Source organism: Nothobranchius furzeri, chromosome 10, assembly GCF_043380555.1.
Source record: "Nothobranchius furzeri strain GRZ-AD chromosome 10, NfurGRZ-RIMD1, whole genome shotgun sequence".
In the NCBI taxonomy this organism is placed as follows: Eukaryota; Metazoa; Chordata; class Actinopteri; order Cyprinodontiformes; family Nothobranchiidae; genus Nothobranchius; species Nothobranchius furzeri.
The window spans coordinates 49,875,056-49,895,687 of record NC_091750.1 but is presented as its reverse complement, the minus strand read 5'-3'; the positions used below and the strand labels follow the sequence as shown (position 1 = coordinate 49,895,687).

The 20,632-nt window shown below is 39.8% G+C and overlaps 1 protein-coding gene across 10 annotated transcripts in view; it reads right to left on the bottom strand.

The window, feature by feature from the left end:
* Positions 1 to 20,632, bottom strand: part of LOC107386592 (unconventional myosin-XVIIIa) — a 119,977-nt gene that overhangs the window by 84,944 nt on the left and 14,401 nt on the right. For 6 of the 10 annotated variants that reach the window (XM_070555731.1, XM_070555732.1, XM_015961097.3 and 3 more), the window contains exons 1-4: positions 15,105 to 15,243; positions 14,436 to 14,582; positions 14,290 to 14,315; positions 12,424 to 13,176 (exon numbers count right to left, since the gene is read on the bottom strand). The exons of 3 other annotated variants lie outside the window; for them this stretch is intronic. In XM_070555731.1, coding sequence (XP_070411832.1) covers positions 12,424 to 13,176; positions 14,290 to 14,315; positions 14,436 to 14,472 — 816 coding nt within the window. In that variant the 5' untranslated portion in view covers positions 14,473 to 14,582; positions 15,105 to 15,243. Of the gene's footprint in view, positions 1 to 12,423; positions 13,177 to 14,289; positions 14,316 to 14,435; positions 14,583 to 15,104; positions 15,244 to 20,632 lie in introns of those variants that run through there. One more of the 10 variants, XM_070555728.1, reaches the window with a different exon arrangement.

The window sequence follows — 20,632 nt, the reverse complement described above, 5'->3', positions numbered from 1 at the left end:
CAGTATCAGTGACACAGACACATACACATCAGAACCCTTAAGAAGCCAGTTCAGTTGTATTCTGTTGCTTTAGACTATCACTCTGAAATCAGTTTCTTATCGCTGTTGTGTGATTTAAGAAGCAATACTACCCGGAAAAGCTGTTAGTTTAACTTATCGAGACTAAGGGCTTAAACAAAATGTTCTCAAGAATGGAAATGATGAACTCAACATGGAACTTGAAGAAACAAGAGGATTTTACACTGGGAAAAACGTATTTCCCTAAGCAAATTGAAAGAGAAGACAGATATTGTGAAACACAGGTGCCATATTATTGTGGTATAGAAATTGATCCAGTGGGACAGACTGAGATGTCTAGAAACCTGCATCAGAAATGTGTGGAGAATGAGGGAAAATGGAAAAAGGAAACTGATCAACTCAAAGCACAAAATCATGAGTTGAGAATGAGTCTTGACCAGGCCAAGCAGGATAATGAAGTAATGAGAAATCGATTTTTTAGTTTGATGAGCACTTTAGACGGTTATGACAAATGTGTGGATCAAGTGGCGACTGAAACACCCAAAATGGTTTTTGAAGTTTATAGGTTGACAAACGAAAGTGAATCCGTGGCTGATAAAATGAACAGGATCGTAGCTTCTACTGATGCCAAGCTAGACAAAAATAAAGACCAACTCATCTGTGACTTAAGACGACAGCTGCAGTCAGGTAAGGGTCAATTTGATCAAAAAAATGCCTGGCCCTATCAGGAAACACGACCTGCACTGCAATCAGATACAGTCCAGTTTAGTGGCAATTGTATCAGCGCTTTACAGAATGCAGTTATCGACAGTGAAAATAAAATTAGCAGACTAAATGAGCTACTGAAGACGTATACAAAAGAAATTGAGCTAAATTTACAGGTCAGTAAAGAGCATAGCACAGCTGCGCAAAAAGACAGGGAACTTTCAACTCTCTTTGAACAGGTGGAAACCCTGAAGACAGAACTGGAAACCATGAAAAACAAAGCACGGGAAACAGAGAAGGAGCTAAAACAAGCTAACGTTTCTGCTGAGGAAAAAGATGAATTGGTCAATCAGGTTATGAACAAACTGGGGAAATTTAAAATGGACATTTTTCGTCTGCAGTCAGCCTTCAAAGAGTTTTGTAGGTGGAAAAATCAAATTAGATCTGGCAATGACAAGACAGAGAGCTGGTTCAGCGTAGTCGAGCACCTTGAGATAAGAATTAAGGACCTCGTTGAAGACAGTGAGGACATGACCGTGTTTAAACAAAGGACTGCGTACGCGCCCAAACTCCACAAACCTTTGACGGATTTGAGTCACACGAAAGAGAGGTCTCTAGAAATGGGGTGTGGAATTAAAAACACAACAAAAATGAATGAAGAGAAAATCAAACTGCAGGAATTGAAAGACAAAGAAAGATTGAAAGAGTTGCAGAACTCTGAAGCCACTCTTCATAAAGAGGTATCAGATCTTCAGGACAAGCGTTCGCAGTACGATGAAAAAATTGCAAGCCTTAGAGGAAACATTGAAAAGGTTGAGCGTGAGAAAATTAGTGCTGAGACATTTTCTGAGGAGCTGAAGCAGAAAAATCAAGAACTGCAGGCTTTAGTAAACTCTTTGAAAGACAGATGCCAAAAACAGAAAGAGAAGAATGAAGGCATGCAAGGATCTCACCTGCAGGAAACAAAGAGACAGCAGCTGGAGATCAAACAGCTAACCGACTCCTTAGAGAAAAAAGAATCTGCCATCCAAGAGTGCCAGAACAAACTTGGTCAAACGATGGTGGGACACGAGGAGGTCAAACAGAAACACGAAAAAGAACTGGCACAGCTGGCATCTGACTCAAAGAAAGAAACTAAGAAATACATTGATGAAATATGTCAGTTGAAGGAAAAGATTGAAGAACTTGAAAGCATGACATTTCCAGATTTCAGGCCAGACAATGACATAGCAGAAAAGTTGGAAGAACTGACCGTAGAGCTCCTGATTAGCCAGGAAGCGCGGCGACGCATCCAGGAAGAAAAAGACAAGCTACAGAAGGAATGTGAGGAGCTTAAAGAACAAATCGAGCGACTAAGTGCTGATAACAAGATGTCAGGCTCCAAAGATTCATTATCAAAGACATATTCAGATTGTACATCTCTCAGAGTGAGAAAAATGAGCAAATCATCAATGCCCATCACACCTGGGAAAATTTCTCCCAAAGATCAAGCTAACAAACGGAAAGACTATGAATTCTTGATACCAGATCTTGGATTCACTGATGTGGTCAGAAAAGATGCTCCATGCTCGTCAGGCTCAGATGACAAACTGAGCTTATTTAAAAAGGGAATGACTTCTACATTTGAACGTGAAAAAAAGTTTTCTGAAGAAATTAGTGAAGAACCACAATCAGGATCTGAGAATGAACGTGCAAAAGGTTGTTCTCAAGAACTAAGTGAAGAGCTGAGGTCAGACTTTGATTATGAGCTTACAGAAAATATTTCTGAAGAAACAAGTGAAGACGATGATGATGATGATGTTGATGATGATGATGATGATGATGATGATGATGAGTCATCGATTACAGAATCTGATTATGAATATTCAGATAGTTCAATTGATGATGAAACTAGTGAGGAACCATGGTCACCTGAAACTGTAAAACGTATTTCAAAAAAATTTATTGAAGAACCACAGTCAGGCTCTTGTGAAGAACCACAGTCAGGCTCTGACAGCGAACGCAAGAAAAGGTTTTCCAAATACAAACTCAGTAAAGAACTGCAGTCAGGCTCTGACAGCGAACGCAAGAAAAGGTTTTCCAAGTGCAAACTTAGTAAAGAACCACAGTCAGGCTCTGACGGCAAATGCAAGAAAAGATTTTCCAAGTACGAACTTAGTGATGAACCGCAGTCAGGCTCTAGTGAAGAACCACAGTCCGGCTCTGACAGCGAATGCAAGAAAAGATTTTCCAAGTGCAAACTTAGTGATGAACCTCAGTCAGGCTCTGACGGAGAATCCAAGAAAAGGTTTTCCGTGTATGAACTAAGTGACGAACTAATGCAGGAAGTTGGCAGATGTTCTAATGATGTCGTGAGTAAAAAAACACGCTCACCACCACCTCTCAAGCTCCAACTAGGAAAGACTACTCTGCGTCCAGTCAAAACGAGACCTATTGAGCAAGGGTCAAATGCCACCAAAGTGCTTTCCCCTCTTTCTGGGAAATCTATCCTTCCTCCACTTTCTACAAAACCTACATTTCTTTCTAGGACATCCACGTTACCTCCTCTGTCTGAGAGATCCACACCTTCCAATTCTAGACAACCCACGTCTCCTCCGCTGTCTGGGGAAACCACACCTTCCTATTCTAGAAGGCCCACGTCTCCTCCCCTGTTTGAGACACCCATGCCTCCCCATTCTAAAAAATCTACACGTCCTTCTCTTGATAGACATCCCAAGCCTGTATTATATGAAACCAAAGCCTGCCATTTAGATGGCTTAAGTAATACAGAAAAAGTATATATCATGTTTTGATGCAATCGGTACACTTACCACTCCGCAAGAAAAGGTTTTCCAAATACAAACTTAGTAAAGAACCGCAGTCAGGCTCTGATGGCGAATGCAAGAAAAGGTTTTCGGAGTACGAACTTAGTGTCGAACCATGTTCAGGCTCTGACAACGAAAATGATCAAAGTATTTCTGAAGAAATAATGGAAGAACCACTGTCAGGCTCTGGGGATGAACTTGAAAGTTTTGTAGCTCAAACTTATTCTGGGGTAAACAAATACCTGGAAATACCCATTAAATAGGGGGCTACACTGAAGATGGACACATCTCCAAAAGAGCCTAAAAAAGAAAATAATTATTCAACAGAAAGTAAGTCTTCCAGTGATAAATCTGGCAAATTGAACAATAAGAAACCAATGCTGGAAGTTGGCAGTTGTTCTAATGATGTCGTGAGTAAAAAAACACGCTCACTATCACCTCTTAAGCTCCAACTGGGAAAGACTACTCTGCGTCCAGTCAAAGCGAGACCTATTGAGCAAGGGTCAAATGCCACCAAAGTGCTTCCCCCTCTTTTCTGGGAAATCTATCCTTCCTCCACTTTCTACAAACCTACATCTCCTCTTTCTAGGACATCCGCGTTACCTCCTCTGAGAGATCCACGCCTTCCCATTCTAGACAACCCACGTCTCCTCCGCTGTCTGGGGAAACCACACCTTCCTATTCTAGAAAGCCCACGTCTCCTTCCCTGTTTGAGACACCCATGCCTCCCCATTCTACAAAATCTACACGTCCTTCCCTTTATAGAAATCCCAAGCCTGTATTATACGAAACCAAAACCTGCCACTTAGATGGCTTTTTAAGTAATATAGAAGTATATATTATAGATGATCAGATTAGATTAGATTAGCAGAGAATGTCTCAGATCGTAGAAGTTAACCATTAGCATTAGCAACTCCACCACACAGCAAAAGCTCCTCCAGGCTTGTGTTACTTGTGGAGATAAAAGTCAGTGGTAGAGTTGTGTTGCTGTTATCCAGTCAGAGGGGAGATGTCCAAATATCAGAAATAGATTAGATTAGATCAGATCCTGTTTTATAGAATAGAATAGAATAGAATAGAATATTCTAAGGCCATCTGCCCCTCAATGACATGTTATCCAGGGGTTACTAAGTGCAGTATTAAGCATTAATAAACAAAGACTATTACCATACCATACCAACTTTATTTCTATAGCACAATTTAAGACACAGCGTGAGAGCTGACCAAAGTGCTGAACAGGCAGGATTGATTAAAACAAAAGTAAAAACAATAAGATAAAACACAATAAAAACTATAAAATCATAATACAATAACGTTGGATCACTGTCTAAAAGCCAAGTCATAAAAGTAGTTTTTTAAACGTGATTTTAAAACAGACAGAGGATGCAATGTTTCCCCTAGGAATTTTTCCAGCTGTGGTGGTGGTGGTGCTGGGGGAGGGGGAGTGGGGGTGGGGGAGTGGGGTGAAATTATGACACGTCTCACCTTTATGTTAATATTGTTTTATGTGATGCACTCCACTTTGAATAGCACCAATCCAGCAACTGCTGCATTTTAATAACTAGTATTAAAGGTGAATACACCAATATTTGCAAAAGAATAATTTCTGTTTTAAACTCTCAAGTGACACACTTTGCAGGGGGGATTTGGCATTTCATTTTTCTTGGCGTCTGGAAAAACATATTTTGCCCCCCTTTATTTGACTTTCTGCCCCCTTTATTTTGGTCCAAGATCATTACTGGGCTGGCCCTATTAAAAACATTCTACACCCCTGCTTAGTAGAATTAATGAAGTATTTTTAAGCTAGTATAAAAATGACTGAGACACAAATTTACATATTTGGCATTATTGACCAATATCTTTGATTTAATTTATTTGTTAAGAACATCAAGATGCATTACAGTGAACATTATAATAAAGTACATTTTTCTAGTGCAGAGAGGAGACAACCCATAGAAGCACTGATTTGATCTCAATTCAGAAAAAAATAGAACAGGTCAGATGCACCTAATAAATAAAATTACTAAAAACTCGGGAATCTGTTTCTTTGCTTCATTGTTCTGGTTCTGAAAATATCACTAATGCAGATCAAAGGAGATACACAGATGAATGCATTGCTTAATTATTTGGAAATTAGTAGGTGTGGTTTACATCAATACATTATTTTAAATCTGAAATTTACGAAACAAGTAACTTTAAATATTGAACTGAAAAAGAGGCGAGCTGAAGAAAATGTAGGAGTACTGAAGAAACGTGAGCAACAGTGAAGCAAGCACAGAGAGATCCGTCTTCATCTGCTTGAGGTTCTACACCAGGAGTTTCAGAACCTCTGAACATCTTTGGAGTTCAGCCAAGAGCAGGTTGAGCGGCTCGCTGCTGAGAACGCGTCTCTGCGGGAGTCCGTTTCTTTCCTGGAAGAGGGAATGACGCGGATCACCCTGGACAACAAGCTTCTGAAGGAGACAGTTTTGGACCTTCAGGCCCGTAGCATGAGGGATAATTTGGTGTTCGCAGGCTTGCCGGAGCAGGCGGGAGGGGCGGAGAACTGCGAGCAAACAATCAAGAACTTTCTCCAGACCCAAATGAAGATACCCGAAGAAACGGTAAAAAACATCACCTTTCACCGGGTACATCGCCTTGGAGCTAGACTAGTGGACAGCAGAAGACCTCGTCCCATTGTGGCTAAAATTGAACATTTTAAGCAAAAGGATCTTGTTAAAAGTCACGGAAGAGAGCTCAAAGGGAAAGACTTCAGCGTAAATGACTAGTTCCCTAAGGAAATCCTGGATCGGCGCAGAGTCCTCTTTTCACTGCACAAAAAGTTTATCCAGGATGGGAAGCGAGCTGTCATCTCGGTGGATAAGCTTTATGTGGACAATAAACTTTACAAGGAGCGAGGAGTGACTGGCTGTACAGGGAGTGCAGAATTATTAGGCAAATGAGTATTTTGTCCACATCATCCTCTTCATGCATGTTGTCTTACTCCAAGCTGTATAGGCTCGAAAGCCTACTACCAATTAAGCATATTAGGTGATGTGCATCTCTGTAATGAGAAGGGGTGTGGCCTAATGACATCAACACCCTATATCAGGTGTGCATAATTATTAGGCAACTTCCTTTCCTTTGGCAAAATGGGTCCAAAGAAGAACTTGACAGGCTCAGAAAAGTCAAAAATAGTGAGATATCTGGCAGAGGGATGCAGCAGTTTTAAAATTGCAACGCTTCTGAAGCGTGATCATCGAACAATCAAGTGTTTCATTAAAAATAGTCAACAGGGTTGCAAGAAGCGTGTGGAAAAACCAAGGCGCAAAATAACTGCCCATGAACTGAGAAAAGTCAAGCGTGCAGCTGCCAAGATGCCACTTGCCACCAGTTTGGCCACATTTCAGAGCTGCAACATCACTGGAGTGCCCAAAAGCACAAGGTGTGCAATACTCAGAGACATGACCAAGGTAAGAAAGGCTGAAAGACGACCACCACTGAACAAGACACACAAGCTGAAACGTCAAGACTGGGCCAAGAAATATCTCAAGACTGATTTTTCTAAGGTTTTATGGACTGATGAAATGAGAGTGAGTCTTGATGGGCCAGATGGATGGGCCCGTGGCTGGATTGGTAAAGGGCAGAGAGCTCCAGTCCGACTCAGACGCCAGCAAGGTGGAGGTGGAGTACTGGTTTGGGCTGGTATCATCAAAGATGAGCTTGTGGGGCCTTTTCGGGTTGAGGATGGAGTCAAGCTCAACTCCCAGTCCTACTGCCAGTTTCTGAAAGACACCTTCTTCAAGCAGTGGTACAGGAAGAAGTCTTCATTGTAACGTGAGGAAGTATGGGTTCTGTGCCAAAGGTCGTATTTGCCCGGCTGGGTCAAAGCTGGGTCACACAGCACCTTCACCCACAGATTAAGACCTAAGCCGCCAGCAAGTCTGAAGGACTCCACAACATCCGAGCACCTGCTCTCCAGAAGAAGGACTTCACACACAGTCTAGTCATAATAAAACAGAGTCTTAAGCTTCCTTTATTTTATTAATGTTAAATAATCATTTGATCACTTTGCTCATTATAAGTGTATTTTAATCAAATGAATGATTATTATGCTTTGGGTAATCATAATGAACTAGAATGAATCAGTATACTTAATTAAATAATGTTTTTGAAGATGTTTAGCGATGACCTTCACACATGCTCATACAGGTCCGGATCCACAGTAACTTCAAAACACATTTGCTCTGACACACAACAAGTTTGCTTTGGGAAGAGAAGTGGTTTCGGTAAGGAGGCAGAACGGGAGAGAGCTGATGAACGGAAGAGAGCTGAAGTGCGGAACGAACGCCACGGGGAAAGGAGCCCTGCAGGCTCCTGTTCTCCCACCACGCTATTTCTGTCAAGCCAGACAGAATAGCAGAAATGCAACCGATAACGCAGACTCGTCCCAGAGTCTTTTGATTTCTGAGTTAATTTAAACTTGAGAAAGCGCATCTGCCGAACGCTTCAGCAATGTGTACCGAGGTCAACCCGGGACTGGACCGCCACACACCTTCGTCTTCTCTGCCAGCCAAGGTGTCTTGTGGATAACACATCCTCCGGGGTCCGGATCTAAAAGAGGGTCCTAAGTGAGGTGAGGCAGAACACAGTAGATAGCGTTCTGATGCTGTTTTTCTAATAAAAACTAAAGTTTAATTGCAAAACATCATTTTTCACTCAGACACCTTTTCTCTCCCTGAAGCAATCTCAGACACCTGCATGCACGCATTCATACTTCCATCATCCTCAATTGTAGCACATCCAACACAAGGTCTATTTGAGCAAGCTTAAAATATCAACTGTTAAAGATTGTCCAACAAGGTTGCCAATGTTGATTGTTTTTCCTATGATTGTCATTTCAAATCATTAGTTTAAATTGAAGAAATAAATCTCTTAAAATTTAAACTCGTCTTTTCATTGAACTGAAACACAGACAAACGGATATGATTGTCAGTTTATCGATGAAAAGAACCTTTGAGTCTTATTATCTCTGTAACATTTGGTTATTAGTTTGTAAAAATTAATATTCCAGATTATTATGTAGAATGGTTTATCTTTCATAAAAGAGCCAACAACCATTACGCTGCACAAGAAAGGATATATTTGCTTCTTCTATGTCTTCGACAGTGTAAGATTTCCGTAGCATGTTGCTTGTTGCGCTGATTGGTCCTAGCGCAGTTCAATTGCAAGTAGAGACAGTTTTAAAGACAACCATAAATTCCATCCAATGAGTGAGCATTTTGTTTGGGTCGTGGCCAGACTTTACATTTACACACCGGTGCTGGTCATAAAATTAGAATATCATGACTATATAAAAATGACTGAGTTGATTTATTTCAGTAATTCTAATTAAAAAGTGAAACTTGTGTATTAGATTACACACACACACACACACACACACACACACACACACACACACACACACACACACACACACACACACACACACACACACACACACACACACACACACACACACACACACACACACACACACACACACACACACACACACACACACACACACACACACACACACACACACTCCGGTTAAATTGGAAATAGAGTAATGCTTAAGAAACAAGCTTAGTTATATAAATGGGTGTTTAATAATTGTTTCAACTAAGTATCTTTAGTTACTGTAACTATGTAACTAGTACATTCAACATTGAACTTGTTTTCCTGCATGCTTCATTACTTGAAAATTTTAAAGAGCAAGTCGCCAACTACCTGAGTCTTACTACACTCCCACTTCCTGTTAGAAAAATGCCAACAAATGCTGTTGCCTGGCAGACCGAGAGGGTGGATCCACTAACAAGCACACACACACAGGCTCACAATGACATTGTGACATTGTAATGTACCAGCTAACGTCATAGTGTACCTCTTAGCCAATAGCGATGACAGATTTAAATTCAAATGCAGAGGTTTTACCCGAAGACGGAGCAACACTGACAGTTTTAGGTAGGGATGTCCCGATCAGGTTTTTTTGCCCCTGAGTCCGAGTCATTTGATTTAGAGAATCTGCCGATACAGAGTCCCGATCAGATACTTTTGATGCATTAAAAAAAATAAGAAGAAGAAACAGTTCCAGAATGTTTCTTATTTTTTATTTAATTACCTTTTTATTTTAATTTTTAACAACAGATCACTTCTGTGAGGTAGCTTGAACAATCAAGTAATAAATAACAAATTCTTCACTTTTGGACTTTATTGCAAATATAAAAAGTCTAATATAAAAACAGATAGCACTTCAACTTAAAATACCTGGCAGGGGTCCAATTTGCCTCGGCCCCCCAAAATGCTTAGATCGTCCCATGCCCAGGGACGGAGTTTTGAAGATGATCTGAATTGTGTCAACTATGTAAATACTACATGCTGATAAATTATTGCTTTATACAGGTACAAACGTGTAGCGGGATCAATCTACCTACATTTTATTTTTTTAAGAACTTTGTTTAGTTTCCTTGGGTTTTATTTTCCTATCTTCCTGTCCTGTCTGTCTCTGATCTTCCTGCATCTCCCAGTCCACCAGAAACACTCCTGCCTGCTTCCTTCTTTTTCACCTCACAAGTAACTTTTTAACTAGCAGATCAAATTGATCTATTGACTGCTAAAAAAGCTGTGTGCGCCACGCTGCACGGCTGCGCCAGTGACGAGCGCTGCAGCACGAACACACATCACGCTCAAATACAGACAGAACTTACCAGAGAGAAAATGAACGGACACGAGTGAGTGTGTGTTAGTTGTATATTTTTTGGTGACGCCACTTAGAAACTTAGAAAATGTTACTGTGGCCGTGTGCAGAACGCAGCTGGAGTTCATGAATCATCAGCGGTCTGCCTGCTGCTCTGCATCTCTGCCCAAAAGAGTCCCCGCTTCTCTGAGTCCATATCAATAATATAATATAATATAATATAATATAATATAGGTAGAAACTGGATCTTTTTTGTGCTCCTTCTGGGTGTGTAAGTTAAGGGCATCAGGGGAGCCTGACAACCTTTAAGGAGAACCAAGTTGCTCTCCTGTAATTTGAACCCAGTATCCAACTCTGGATCGGGGCTTGGATCGGGAAGTAAAGCCTGAGTCCTGATCAGTCTGAAACCACGTGATCGGTGCTGATTTCCGATCATGTGATCGGATCGGGACATCCCTAGTTTTAGGCAGAATAAAGTGCCAAATGGACTACATGTGTCTACAGCACGATTAGACAGTCATTTATATAGTTTATCAGCAAAAGAAAGTTGATTTGGGAGTGACTTGCTCTTTAAGGCAACGAGTTACCGGGAAATTTTCTAGTAAACTGTACTTATCCGGGTTCTCAGTGTAGAATTACTGAAATAAATCAACTTAGTCATGATATTCTAATTTTATGGCCAGCACCTGTATATACGATGGCTTACCAGGTTGAACATTATGGTATGCCCTGAGTAAAACACAAAGATAAATGATGTCATTAAAAATGGATTAATTGGGTTTAGCATAGAAAAGGGATGTCTTCCTGTTACTTAGCTGTTATAATAAAAGTCAGTAGGATGATAAATATAATTAGGTTTGAGAGTCAAGTTCTATAACAATCATTACATGATATAACATTATTATTTACTTTCTATAGTGGGTCACCAGATAACATGTTTGTTCCTTCAATACAACAACCCATCATTTCTTTATAATTTGCCATCATTGAGGTTGAGATCAGCTGCTCTGCAGGGTTTCTGAAGGTTGATTACGTTTTTGGGGGGATTTTTACAGAGTTTTCAATTTATTTTCCATCCTTGCACCGGACCATGATAGAATATTTTGCAGTGCTCTTTTAAAACAACAAAGCAAAATCAGGAGCATTTTTTCTGCCAACAACTCCTAGTAAATCACCTTCTTGCTGTAAAATTCTACTTCTTGCAGTCAAATGATTCTCTTTAACCTTTGTCATACATTCGACTGAAGAAAAGGGGAAAATGTGTGTTTTTGTGACAAACTTTTGTATCAAAGTGCCTCCAGATCAGATTTCAAACTAGTTCTTTAATACGTGATGACAACACTGTTTCAGTCTTTTTAAAACTGCATGATTCGTAAATAGGTGTTAGACAGGCAGATAAGATTACATTTTATAAGGCTGCAGGAGCATTCTTTACATCTCTCTCAGAGAAGACATTTAGCTCGAAAACTCTAAATGATCATTCTTAGAAAAATAGTAACAAAAATGAAGCACAACCCAATGCTTTTGCACCCAAGGAGAAACAAATGACCAAATCAGTTTTGGATTTTTCAATTTAGCTGCTAAATCTTAGCTTTGACAAAGGAAATGGATGCAGTCAATAGAACCAAAACACAGGAAACTCCCACGGACGTGTTTAGATGTCACGTTGCTGAAAAAAAATGGCATATCCATCTAGAGAAGTTAAAACCATGACATCATTCTGCAACAACAACACCGTTCTCCTAAATCCAATGCCTGCTGCAGCGTTAAAACCCTCAAACTGATCTCTGCGTCTTCTGGACAGATAAAAATTTAACATTGCCCATATGATGAAAAAGCATCCTAATACTTCTCGAAACTTTTACCTTCAGCCAGTAAAACCTTCCAAAAAGTGATGGTGAGTCAGAGATCGGTCCACACTTTCATCTGCTGATGATGAACCCGGATAATCGGCCCACATTCACTCTGCCCTCGTTTTGACTCTTTTTCAGAAATAAAAACCAACTTTTACTTCAGAGAAAACTACAAGTTCTTCCTTAAGCAACCTTGCTTTGAAAAAGACATTTTAGAACATATTTTAAAGGTGTTTAGTTACATTTAGAGTAAGTAAGGAATAACTGGTGTTAGTTTCTTGGGGCATGCTCCACTCAGAGAAACGTGCACTTTTTCACTCCGTACCTCTGCTTTCTTCACCGTGAATGAACGGGCCTTCGGTATGAAGCCTGCAGGAGGAGCCAACTGATCCGTCTTTGGAACAGGAATGAATCCCGGAGGTCTCGCCAAGGGATTCTGTTTGGGTGGCATGGGGCTAGGTTTTTTGGCAGGGATGAAACCAGGTGGAGGAGTCAATGGATTCTGTTTGGGTGCAGGGATGAAACCAGCAGGCGGTGCCAAAGGGTTTGGTTTGGAAGGAGGGATGAACCCAGCTGGAGGGATGAGGAGGTTGGATTTTGGCAGCTCAGGGTTTGGAGCTGGAGGAGCTGGCAAAGGTGAGGTTTCTATGGTACATTTCCCCTCCTCCTCCTCCTCCTCCTCTTCCTCTACCTTTTCTTTCTCTTCCTCCGGCTTCACCTCCTCTTTGCGGTCCTGAGTGCGGGTGCGAGGCCGGTGCTCCTTGGTTCTGCCTCTGCCCATTAAACTGGTCAGACCCATGGACAGGGCATCCTTGTCCTCCCCAGCAGCTCTGGGTTTTGAGATCCCAGGTTCTGATGCTGACGTAGAAAGGGTGGACTGGTTCTGCTCTTCTGTTCCAGCAGCAGCTACTGAACGAACCCCTCTTCGCACAACTCTTACCACTTTTCTGTTGCTGCTGCTCTCCTCCTCCCCTGGAGTATCTGGTCCTCCCATGTTACCATTGGACCCCTCAGCTGACTGCAGACCACCTGTTGTGTCTGCCCCAGGTTTAGCTCCAGCTGGAAGCTGACTATCAGACTGGACACAAACAGATTCAATTATTCTCATGAGTGGAGCTGAAACACTGGCAAGGTCGTTCAAAACAGATTTTATCTGTCTCTTAAAGGAAAAGGAAAGTTTCTGTGGAAAAGACAGGTTCATTTTTTTATCTTGTCTATGAGCTCTTTGAAGAACCTCTGTTTGGAGAAATAGAGATTAGTTCTGAACAGATTGATGGGCTAACAGCTAGTTCAAATGGGGCCAAGACAAAATAATAATTCTGCCATTTTTAAACAAATCCAGTCTCATAAACCAAATAAAAATATGCTGTTTGATCAAATTTATGAAGCAGTTATCACAAGAGCATTGTTGGAAATGTTTAGTTATGAAATTCCTGCAGAAGGGGTTACCAGAAATGCTACAGCTAGCTACTGCTGTTCCTGTAATTATAAAAGTCTATGTAATAAACTAAATGGGGAAATAAAATAGTTTTTTTAATTGTTTCAAGAAAATGCAATAAAAATTTGATTTGAGTTGTAATAAAACAATCTACTTTGGATTTTTGCCAGTCGGACTAGCCATTAGCCTTCCATCTCCAGAGAGTGACGTACCAGATATTTGTCTCCACATACTTGGGCCAAAAAATTCAAAAGATGTTTAACTTTTTGAACCTTAAGTTTTAAAACTCAAAGACACACATGCAAATTCTGCTGCAATGGTTCACCAAAATAAGAGACTTTGTAGCAGAATGACTTAAAAATTATCAAACTCAGAGGACACATCTAGCATGCAAACATGAGCAATATTTTTTCAATAAATGTGCTATTAATTATTCACATCATTTTAAAAAATTCCCAATCTAATTAATGTTTTAAAAGAAAAATGTCTAAAATGACCATTTTTATTTTTATTTTTTGTCCATTTATCTTTTCAGACTGATGGTTATTGGTAAATATTAAGTGAACAAACACATGCTGCATCAAGATCAAGCTCCTAAAAAACCTTAAAATCAATAAACATCTCAGAAGATATACGATTGAGAATAAGAAGAAAAATCTCTAAAAATCACTTGATCCCATAAAACATTTAGTAGACGTGTTTTAGCATCTCACGTTAGAGCTTGTTACGCGTGCACCATAACAAAACACTTACATCTGGCTTGTTCTCAACTTTTACCTAGAAAGAAAAAGCAACAACAAAATCAAACCAGACCTAAGAGTTTCTCTGTAGGCATTATACAAGTTTAATTAATTCAGCACACAGCATGATGTGGATGGGAGGCTCAGAAACACTTTCCTTTTGTTCCCAGAAGGAAAAGCGGGATTTGTACGCCATGGTGACAAGCCAAGTGTCATGGATTTAATCAGGACGGCGTGGAGAATAAATATATGGAATGACGAGAAGGAAGCGAAAAGCAGCCAAAGACGACAGGATGGATTCTGCAACTGAGTGATAAAAAAAAACCGGGAGTTAAAGGATGGACAGGTGGGATAACATGGATCGTTACACACAACGGGTCAAAAATAAAGCACAAACATTAAATAATTCTAGATTTGCCTTTACAAAGCAAGAATGATAACCCTTCATTCAAATCTACACAATGAAATCATCACAATGTAGTTTGTTTCAAAGGGACGGTTAAAAAAGGACAGAGAAAAGACGTGGATAACTGAAAAACACGGCACTAAAGCAGACCATCAGAGGCATTTTTAGAACTTCTGCGAAAACTTTTCAATATCTAAAGTAAAACATGGAGCCACTGAGAGAAGCAGCAACACAGCAACTGTTTCACCATCCCTGGCCCTGCTTTCATCAGCGTCCACTCCTATAAATAGTTTCAGCAGCAAAGGAGGCCATTCCCAGACGCTATCAGAGCCCTAATGGAACTGCTAAGTTGAGCATGTACACCCCAAGCAGATCACCCCACTCGCCACACACTCAGTCCACCAGAGGCTGGAGCCCATTACCTCCTCTCAGGGCCTGGTTAACCTTCCAATCTTCACTCAGCCACTGGAGCGGCGCAGCCAGAGCTATAAGGTAGGGTAAGACCTGAGGCTGCTGGGAGCATGGATACTCCAAGCCCTGAGAGGGTGGGCAACCTCCAGGGAGGGGTCAGAGTCTGAGCGCTGAAGTCTGAGGGGTAGACAGGCTGGATGGGAGGGAGGGGGGTGTAACATGAGCGGTGCCAGACCAGGCGATGGAAGAGGGACAGCTGCTGGAATACAGAGGAACTAATAATAGAATTTGCACAACTACGTCCTTTGCCATGTGTCGCTGCCACGTTTCTCTACCAGTGAGTCAATAACAGTCTCGCCAACTGTTTTCTAAACAAACCTCGATTTGTCTGACAATAAACGTGATTAAATGTAAATGAGGAAAAAAGGTACAAGTATAGGGAATGAATCAGGAAGTAGCAGGTTAGTAACCTGACAAGCCATCCTATCTTAATATATAGTCTGGCGGGATCGATAGTTGTCTTTCAAACTGTCTCCGCATGCTATTGGATAACAAACAACGTGACGTACTCGCCACTACCGATGTCAGTCAAAGGGGCAGTGTACCATATTCCATCAAAGACACAAATTCAACTTTTTCTAAATAAAGGACTTGAGCACCTCTGCTCTGGATTCAAAGAAAAGTCCAAGTCAAAAAAGTCCAAACAAGCCGTCGCCACATCTGTTTTTTCAGTAACATCCCGCCCATCAACAGAGCGCTGTGTTTGGCCCACCAAAGAGTGTCAGTGTTGTGATTGTCCTGTTCACTGGCATCCAGTGGTCCAATCTGCAGTTTACTCCATGGAAGAAGCAGGGGAGAAAACAAAAATACATTGTTTTTATAAATAAACGCGCTGTGATTGGCCGGGGTTTGCGGGAGGTTCCAATGGAGCATTGCTAAACCAACAAGCAAAGCAAAATTATTTTGCTTCGGCAAATGACTGTTTTGATTCTAGGCTAGCAGGTTAGTGTCAGCAAACTAGATGCCGACCGATATGGTTTTTTTAAGGCCGATGCCAATACTGATTTTTAAAGAATGTTGCTGCCGATGGTCAACATCTAAAGCCAATTATTAAGGATGATATACACGTTTTAGCAGCACGGTCATTGTGAAATACAACTGAACACTCACTGTGTGCAATATAAATTATATATGCCAATAAATCTCTTAATATTTACTGAACTTCAAACATAAAACAATAACAATGTGCAAACTGTTTCAGAACAATAGAAAAAAATAGAAAATAAAACAGATTAAATTTTTTAAGTGTTTAAAATTAAGAAAATCAAACAGAACCCAGAATAATGGTGCAAAACAGTGGCTGGTCTAGGTGGAAGCTTCAAGTAAAAAAAAAAATCACAAAGTAAATCACACTATCACATTCTAGTAAGAAATAAAATCTAAACTATACATTAAAAAAAGTGCAAACACTTAACACCAAACTTAAAGGGATATTTCACTCTGAAGTAAAATGTTGTCTGTTAGATTTCCTAGAGTTAGATAAATGAGAAAAAGGATTTTGTAGCGAACAAGCTCAGTCTTTCTCCTGATCTAGAAGCAGTATGTTTTGCTTTAGCTTAGAATAAAGCAATGCAAGTAAAAGGAAAGCTCTATGCTAGAACCTTCCTTTTACAAAATCCTTTTTCTCACTTATCCAACTCTGGGAAATCTCACAGACAAAATTTTACTTAGGGGTGGAATAGCCCCTTAGGTGTAAACAATGAAAAAGGTGCCCAATTTTTATTTATTCTTTATTTTATTTTTTTTAATCAGCTTTTAAAAATAATTTCAGTTAGTGGCCGATATAGAAAAAAAAAATTTATCGGCCCAATATATCCGGCCTCTACAGCAAACATTAGACAAAAATTACCTTAGTTTAAAAAAATAAAAATAAAAATAAAGCTTTTCAAATAATTTCAATAATTAGAAGACAAAAACATCTGGCCTGAATTGAACAGATAATTGATGACGTTTCTTGTGTTGCTACAGAATTGTTGGAATTCAGATCAATATGAACCTTCAATTTAAGGTCAAAGGTCTCTATTAGAGAGGTGAACCCTTGGTTCTATCAAGAACAACAAGTCATTCAATCCCTGAGTGATAAAGCATCCCCAGCCCATCACACCACCACCACCATGTTTGACTGTTGGTATGACGTTTTACTTAAATCCAAGGTTAGCTTCACTCCAGACAAACGAGGCACAAACTTTCCAGAACACTCAACGTCTATAGGACATTTTTTCTCCAACTGTTTTTTTTCTAATTGTTGGTAATAATCAGGATGTTTTTGGTAAATGTGAGACGTGCCTTTGACTTATTTTTGGTCAGAAGAGATTTTTCCCTTGCAACTCTTTTATGATCGTTTTATAAAATCGTGACCTCGGATCTCAACCATTAGACATTATTCAGGGCTCGTTAGTTCTAGAATTTCTTTAAAACAGGGCTTGATGTGTTGCAAATCTTTTACCCTATAGTTCATGTTGTCGGACAGGTTTAATTTAAGTTATTTCTTAATTAACTGGGGGCTAATACATTTTACACATACAGTATGGCCAGGTTGGTTTGGATAGTTCCGTAATAAATAAAATCATTCTAACTGAATCTCACATTTAATCAGATTATCTTTGTTTGATGATCTTAAAAATGTAAACAAGTCAAATTAAGTAAAATCAGAAGTGTTTAGGGAAACGATTTTCCTCACAGCACTGTAAATAATCATCCATTACAGATCATTTGATTCAACACAAAAACCCTCAGATCATTTTGCATAGCCACCACAAGATGGAGCCATTAAACAATGTCTCCACTGCAACAATAAAACTCTGATTTAACCCTCTCAGGCTCTAAACAAGTTGTGATAAAAGGACAAACAACTAAGTCCTTCAGGGGTTCTTCTGAGTTTAAAAAAATGCTCATGAAACACGTATGTGGAGTAACCAGATGGTTAGGTTTTAACTTCGCAAATCTGCAACGCCTGCCTCCAGAGGGTTAAAAAACTAACAAAAAAAACTTCATAAAATATTTTAATCAATTTTTTTCTACATTTCAAACTTTTCAAATCATGCCAGCTGGTCACTCATTGCTGTTTTTCTTTCTTCTGCTGAAACTGCTTTGCTGTAAAACCAGTTGGGTAAAAGCATACCTAAATGTAGGTGGACTGACATGACTTAATAACAGTGGCTGCATGGAAAGTTGTCATTCAACAACAACACGGAAATGTACAAACAGGCCCAACTGGGTGGGGATGAGCCAATCTACTCAAGTACACCGCTTCCCATCTGTGTGAACTCATGCACGGCATTAGTTATCAAGAGATTAAATCAAGTTAGAGTGACTGTGTGTCCAGATTCCTCTAAATATTCTTCCACATCAAACAATGTTTAATGAGCAAAACATCTTCTAAAACTGCTATAAAACATTTATTTTAAGCTTGAAAAGAGAAGGAAAGAGCCTGTCAAACACACAGCTTCCCTGGTCGACCTAGCACAGACCGCTAATCCCCTGGAGTCTGTTACTGGGACAAAGCAATGTGTCCAATGTTTGTCCACACAGGGTTAGAGCAGAGTAAAGATTAAAGGCCGTACGCTATCCAGACCACTCATTTACACCCACTTTCATCATGCTTTAAACTTTAAAAACCAACGCACAAAGCACATAAAGCAACAAACTCCCTTCACAATTTTATATATAAAATTAAAACATAGTAGGCTAATCTCTAAGGGATAAAGTGCACCAGCATGAGCCAAGACTGTGCATGCCAGCAGCACTGATCCGGTGGCTGGCCTAATCGAGACAATCTCCTGAATAAATTCTCAGGTGTGACGATTACACAACTTGTACAACAATGTTTTAATTACTGTCCTTTAATCTTTTCATAACACAAATATATTTGTCTATTTTCTATTAAAAGGTGAACTCTATGGTAGTGATACACCGATATGAAATATGTGTGCCGATACAGATATCCGATATTAAGATCACCGTTATGGCCGATAACCGATATTTGCCGATATCGATATACTGACATTAATGCTTCTAAAATCAGCAGATTTTCTATAGAATAAAAATTATTAAAGCTTAATTTACGTTATGTACTCACACTACACACATTTAAGCTTTACAATCACTGGGACATGACTAAACAAATATACATTACCCCCCTCACCCTCTGAAACGGGCAAACAAATGGTGACAAGATGGAAAAAATATCGGCCCGGTTTGTTTTTTAGTCAGACTGATACCGATTTGTTAAAAAATTATTAACATCGGCCGATACAGACATTGATGCCAATATATTGTACATCCCTAGGGAGTACATCGAAAAATTTAGAAATTGCAAGAAATTATTAACCACATGTGTTGCTTTCGTACAGCATGTGACACTGTTCGTGATCTAAAAAGTACACCAGACAGGAAGGACCAACACTAATGTTTAAGATTTTGTGATCAATTATGTACTACAAGCCAAATATTACCCTCTATTAATAGCTCCTTGTGTCTGACAATGTACTACATCTCATCTGTAGACAAGAGTGTGTGCACGACAAGCACGTAAATGCCATTGACAGGAATGAGTAACACACCCAAAAATGAGTAACACACCCAACATGTAACCACAATAGTCAGAGGTGTCTTTATGAATGAGCTGCAAAGATAAGCCAGGCATTCTATTTTATGAGTCGTCTGGTTCTTAAGTGATTCTACAAAACAGAACAAATGGATTCCTGAAAACGGTGAAGTTCCTCATTAAAGAAGCTCCGCCTCTTTCTGATTCGTCATATTTGTTCCCACTGCCTCAGTAATATCTACTTATACTGAGAATGGAAAGGATGTCACTTCAAAACAAACAAATGGAAAGAAGACTTCATTTGCTAATGTATGACTTGTGGAATAGAATAGAATAGAATAGAATAGAATAGAATAGAATAGAATAGAATAGAATAGAATAGAATAGAATAGAATAGAATAGAATGTGTTGATCCCACAGTGGGGAAATTCACTTGTTACAGCAGCACCAACACTTAAGGGAATAATTTGAAGATAAATAATAACAAAGGTGCATGTAATTACACATAGGCAGTAAGCTATTATTGTAACCTTCAACCACTAAAAACCACAAATAAAAATGAAAAATGTGGGTTCCAGAACTATGCAGAATACTGCAAGGGGCACAGACATACTATGTAAATCCAGTATTGCACGAGTGTTGAACACGTACAGAGTATTGCATTGATGTTGTGTACCAGGATGATTCCAGCACATCTTAAACTGGGGAGTTATTAAACTGGCTATTTAACTATCTCTGGACAGAAAAAGAAAATGTGTGAAATAGTTTTTGACAGTATTGGAGGGGGAGGGGGAAGGGGGTTGCTCTTAGAGTGTGGGGCTTACAATATTGCAGTACCCCAGTATTTAAAAGGTCCAGTCCAGGGGGTTCGGGTCTGGGGGCCAAACAGAGGGGCTCGAAGGGTCGGAACAAGCCCATGGGCCACCTATTGGG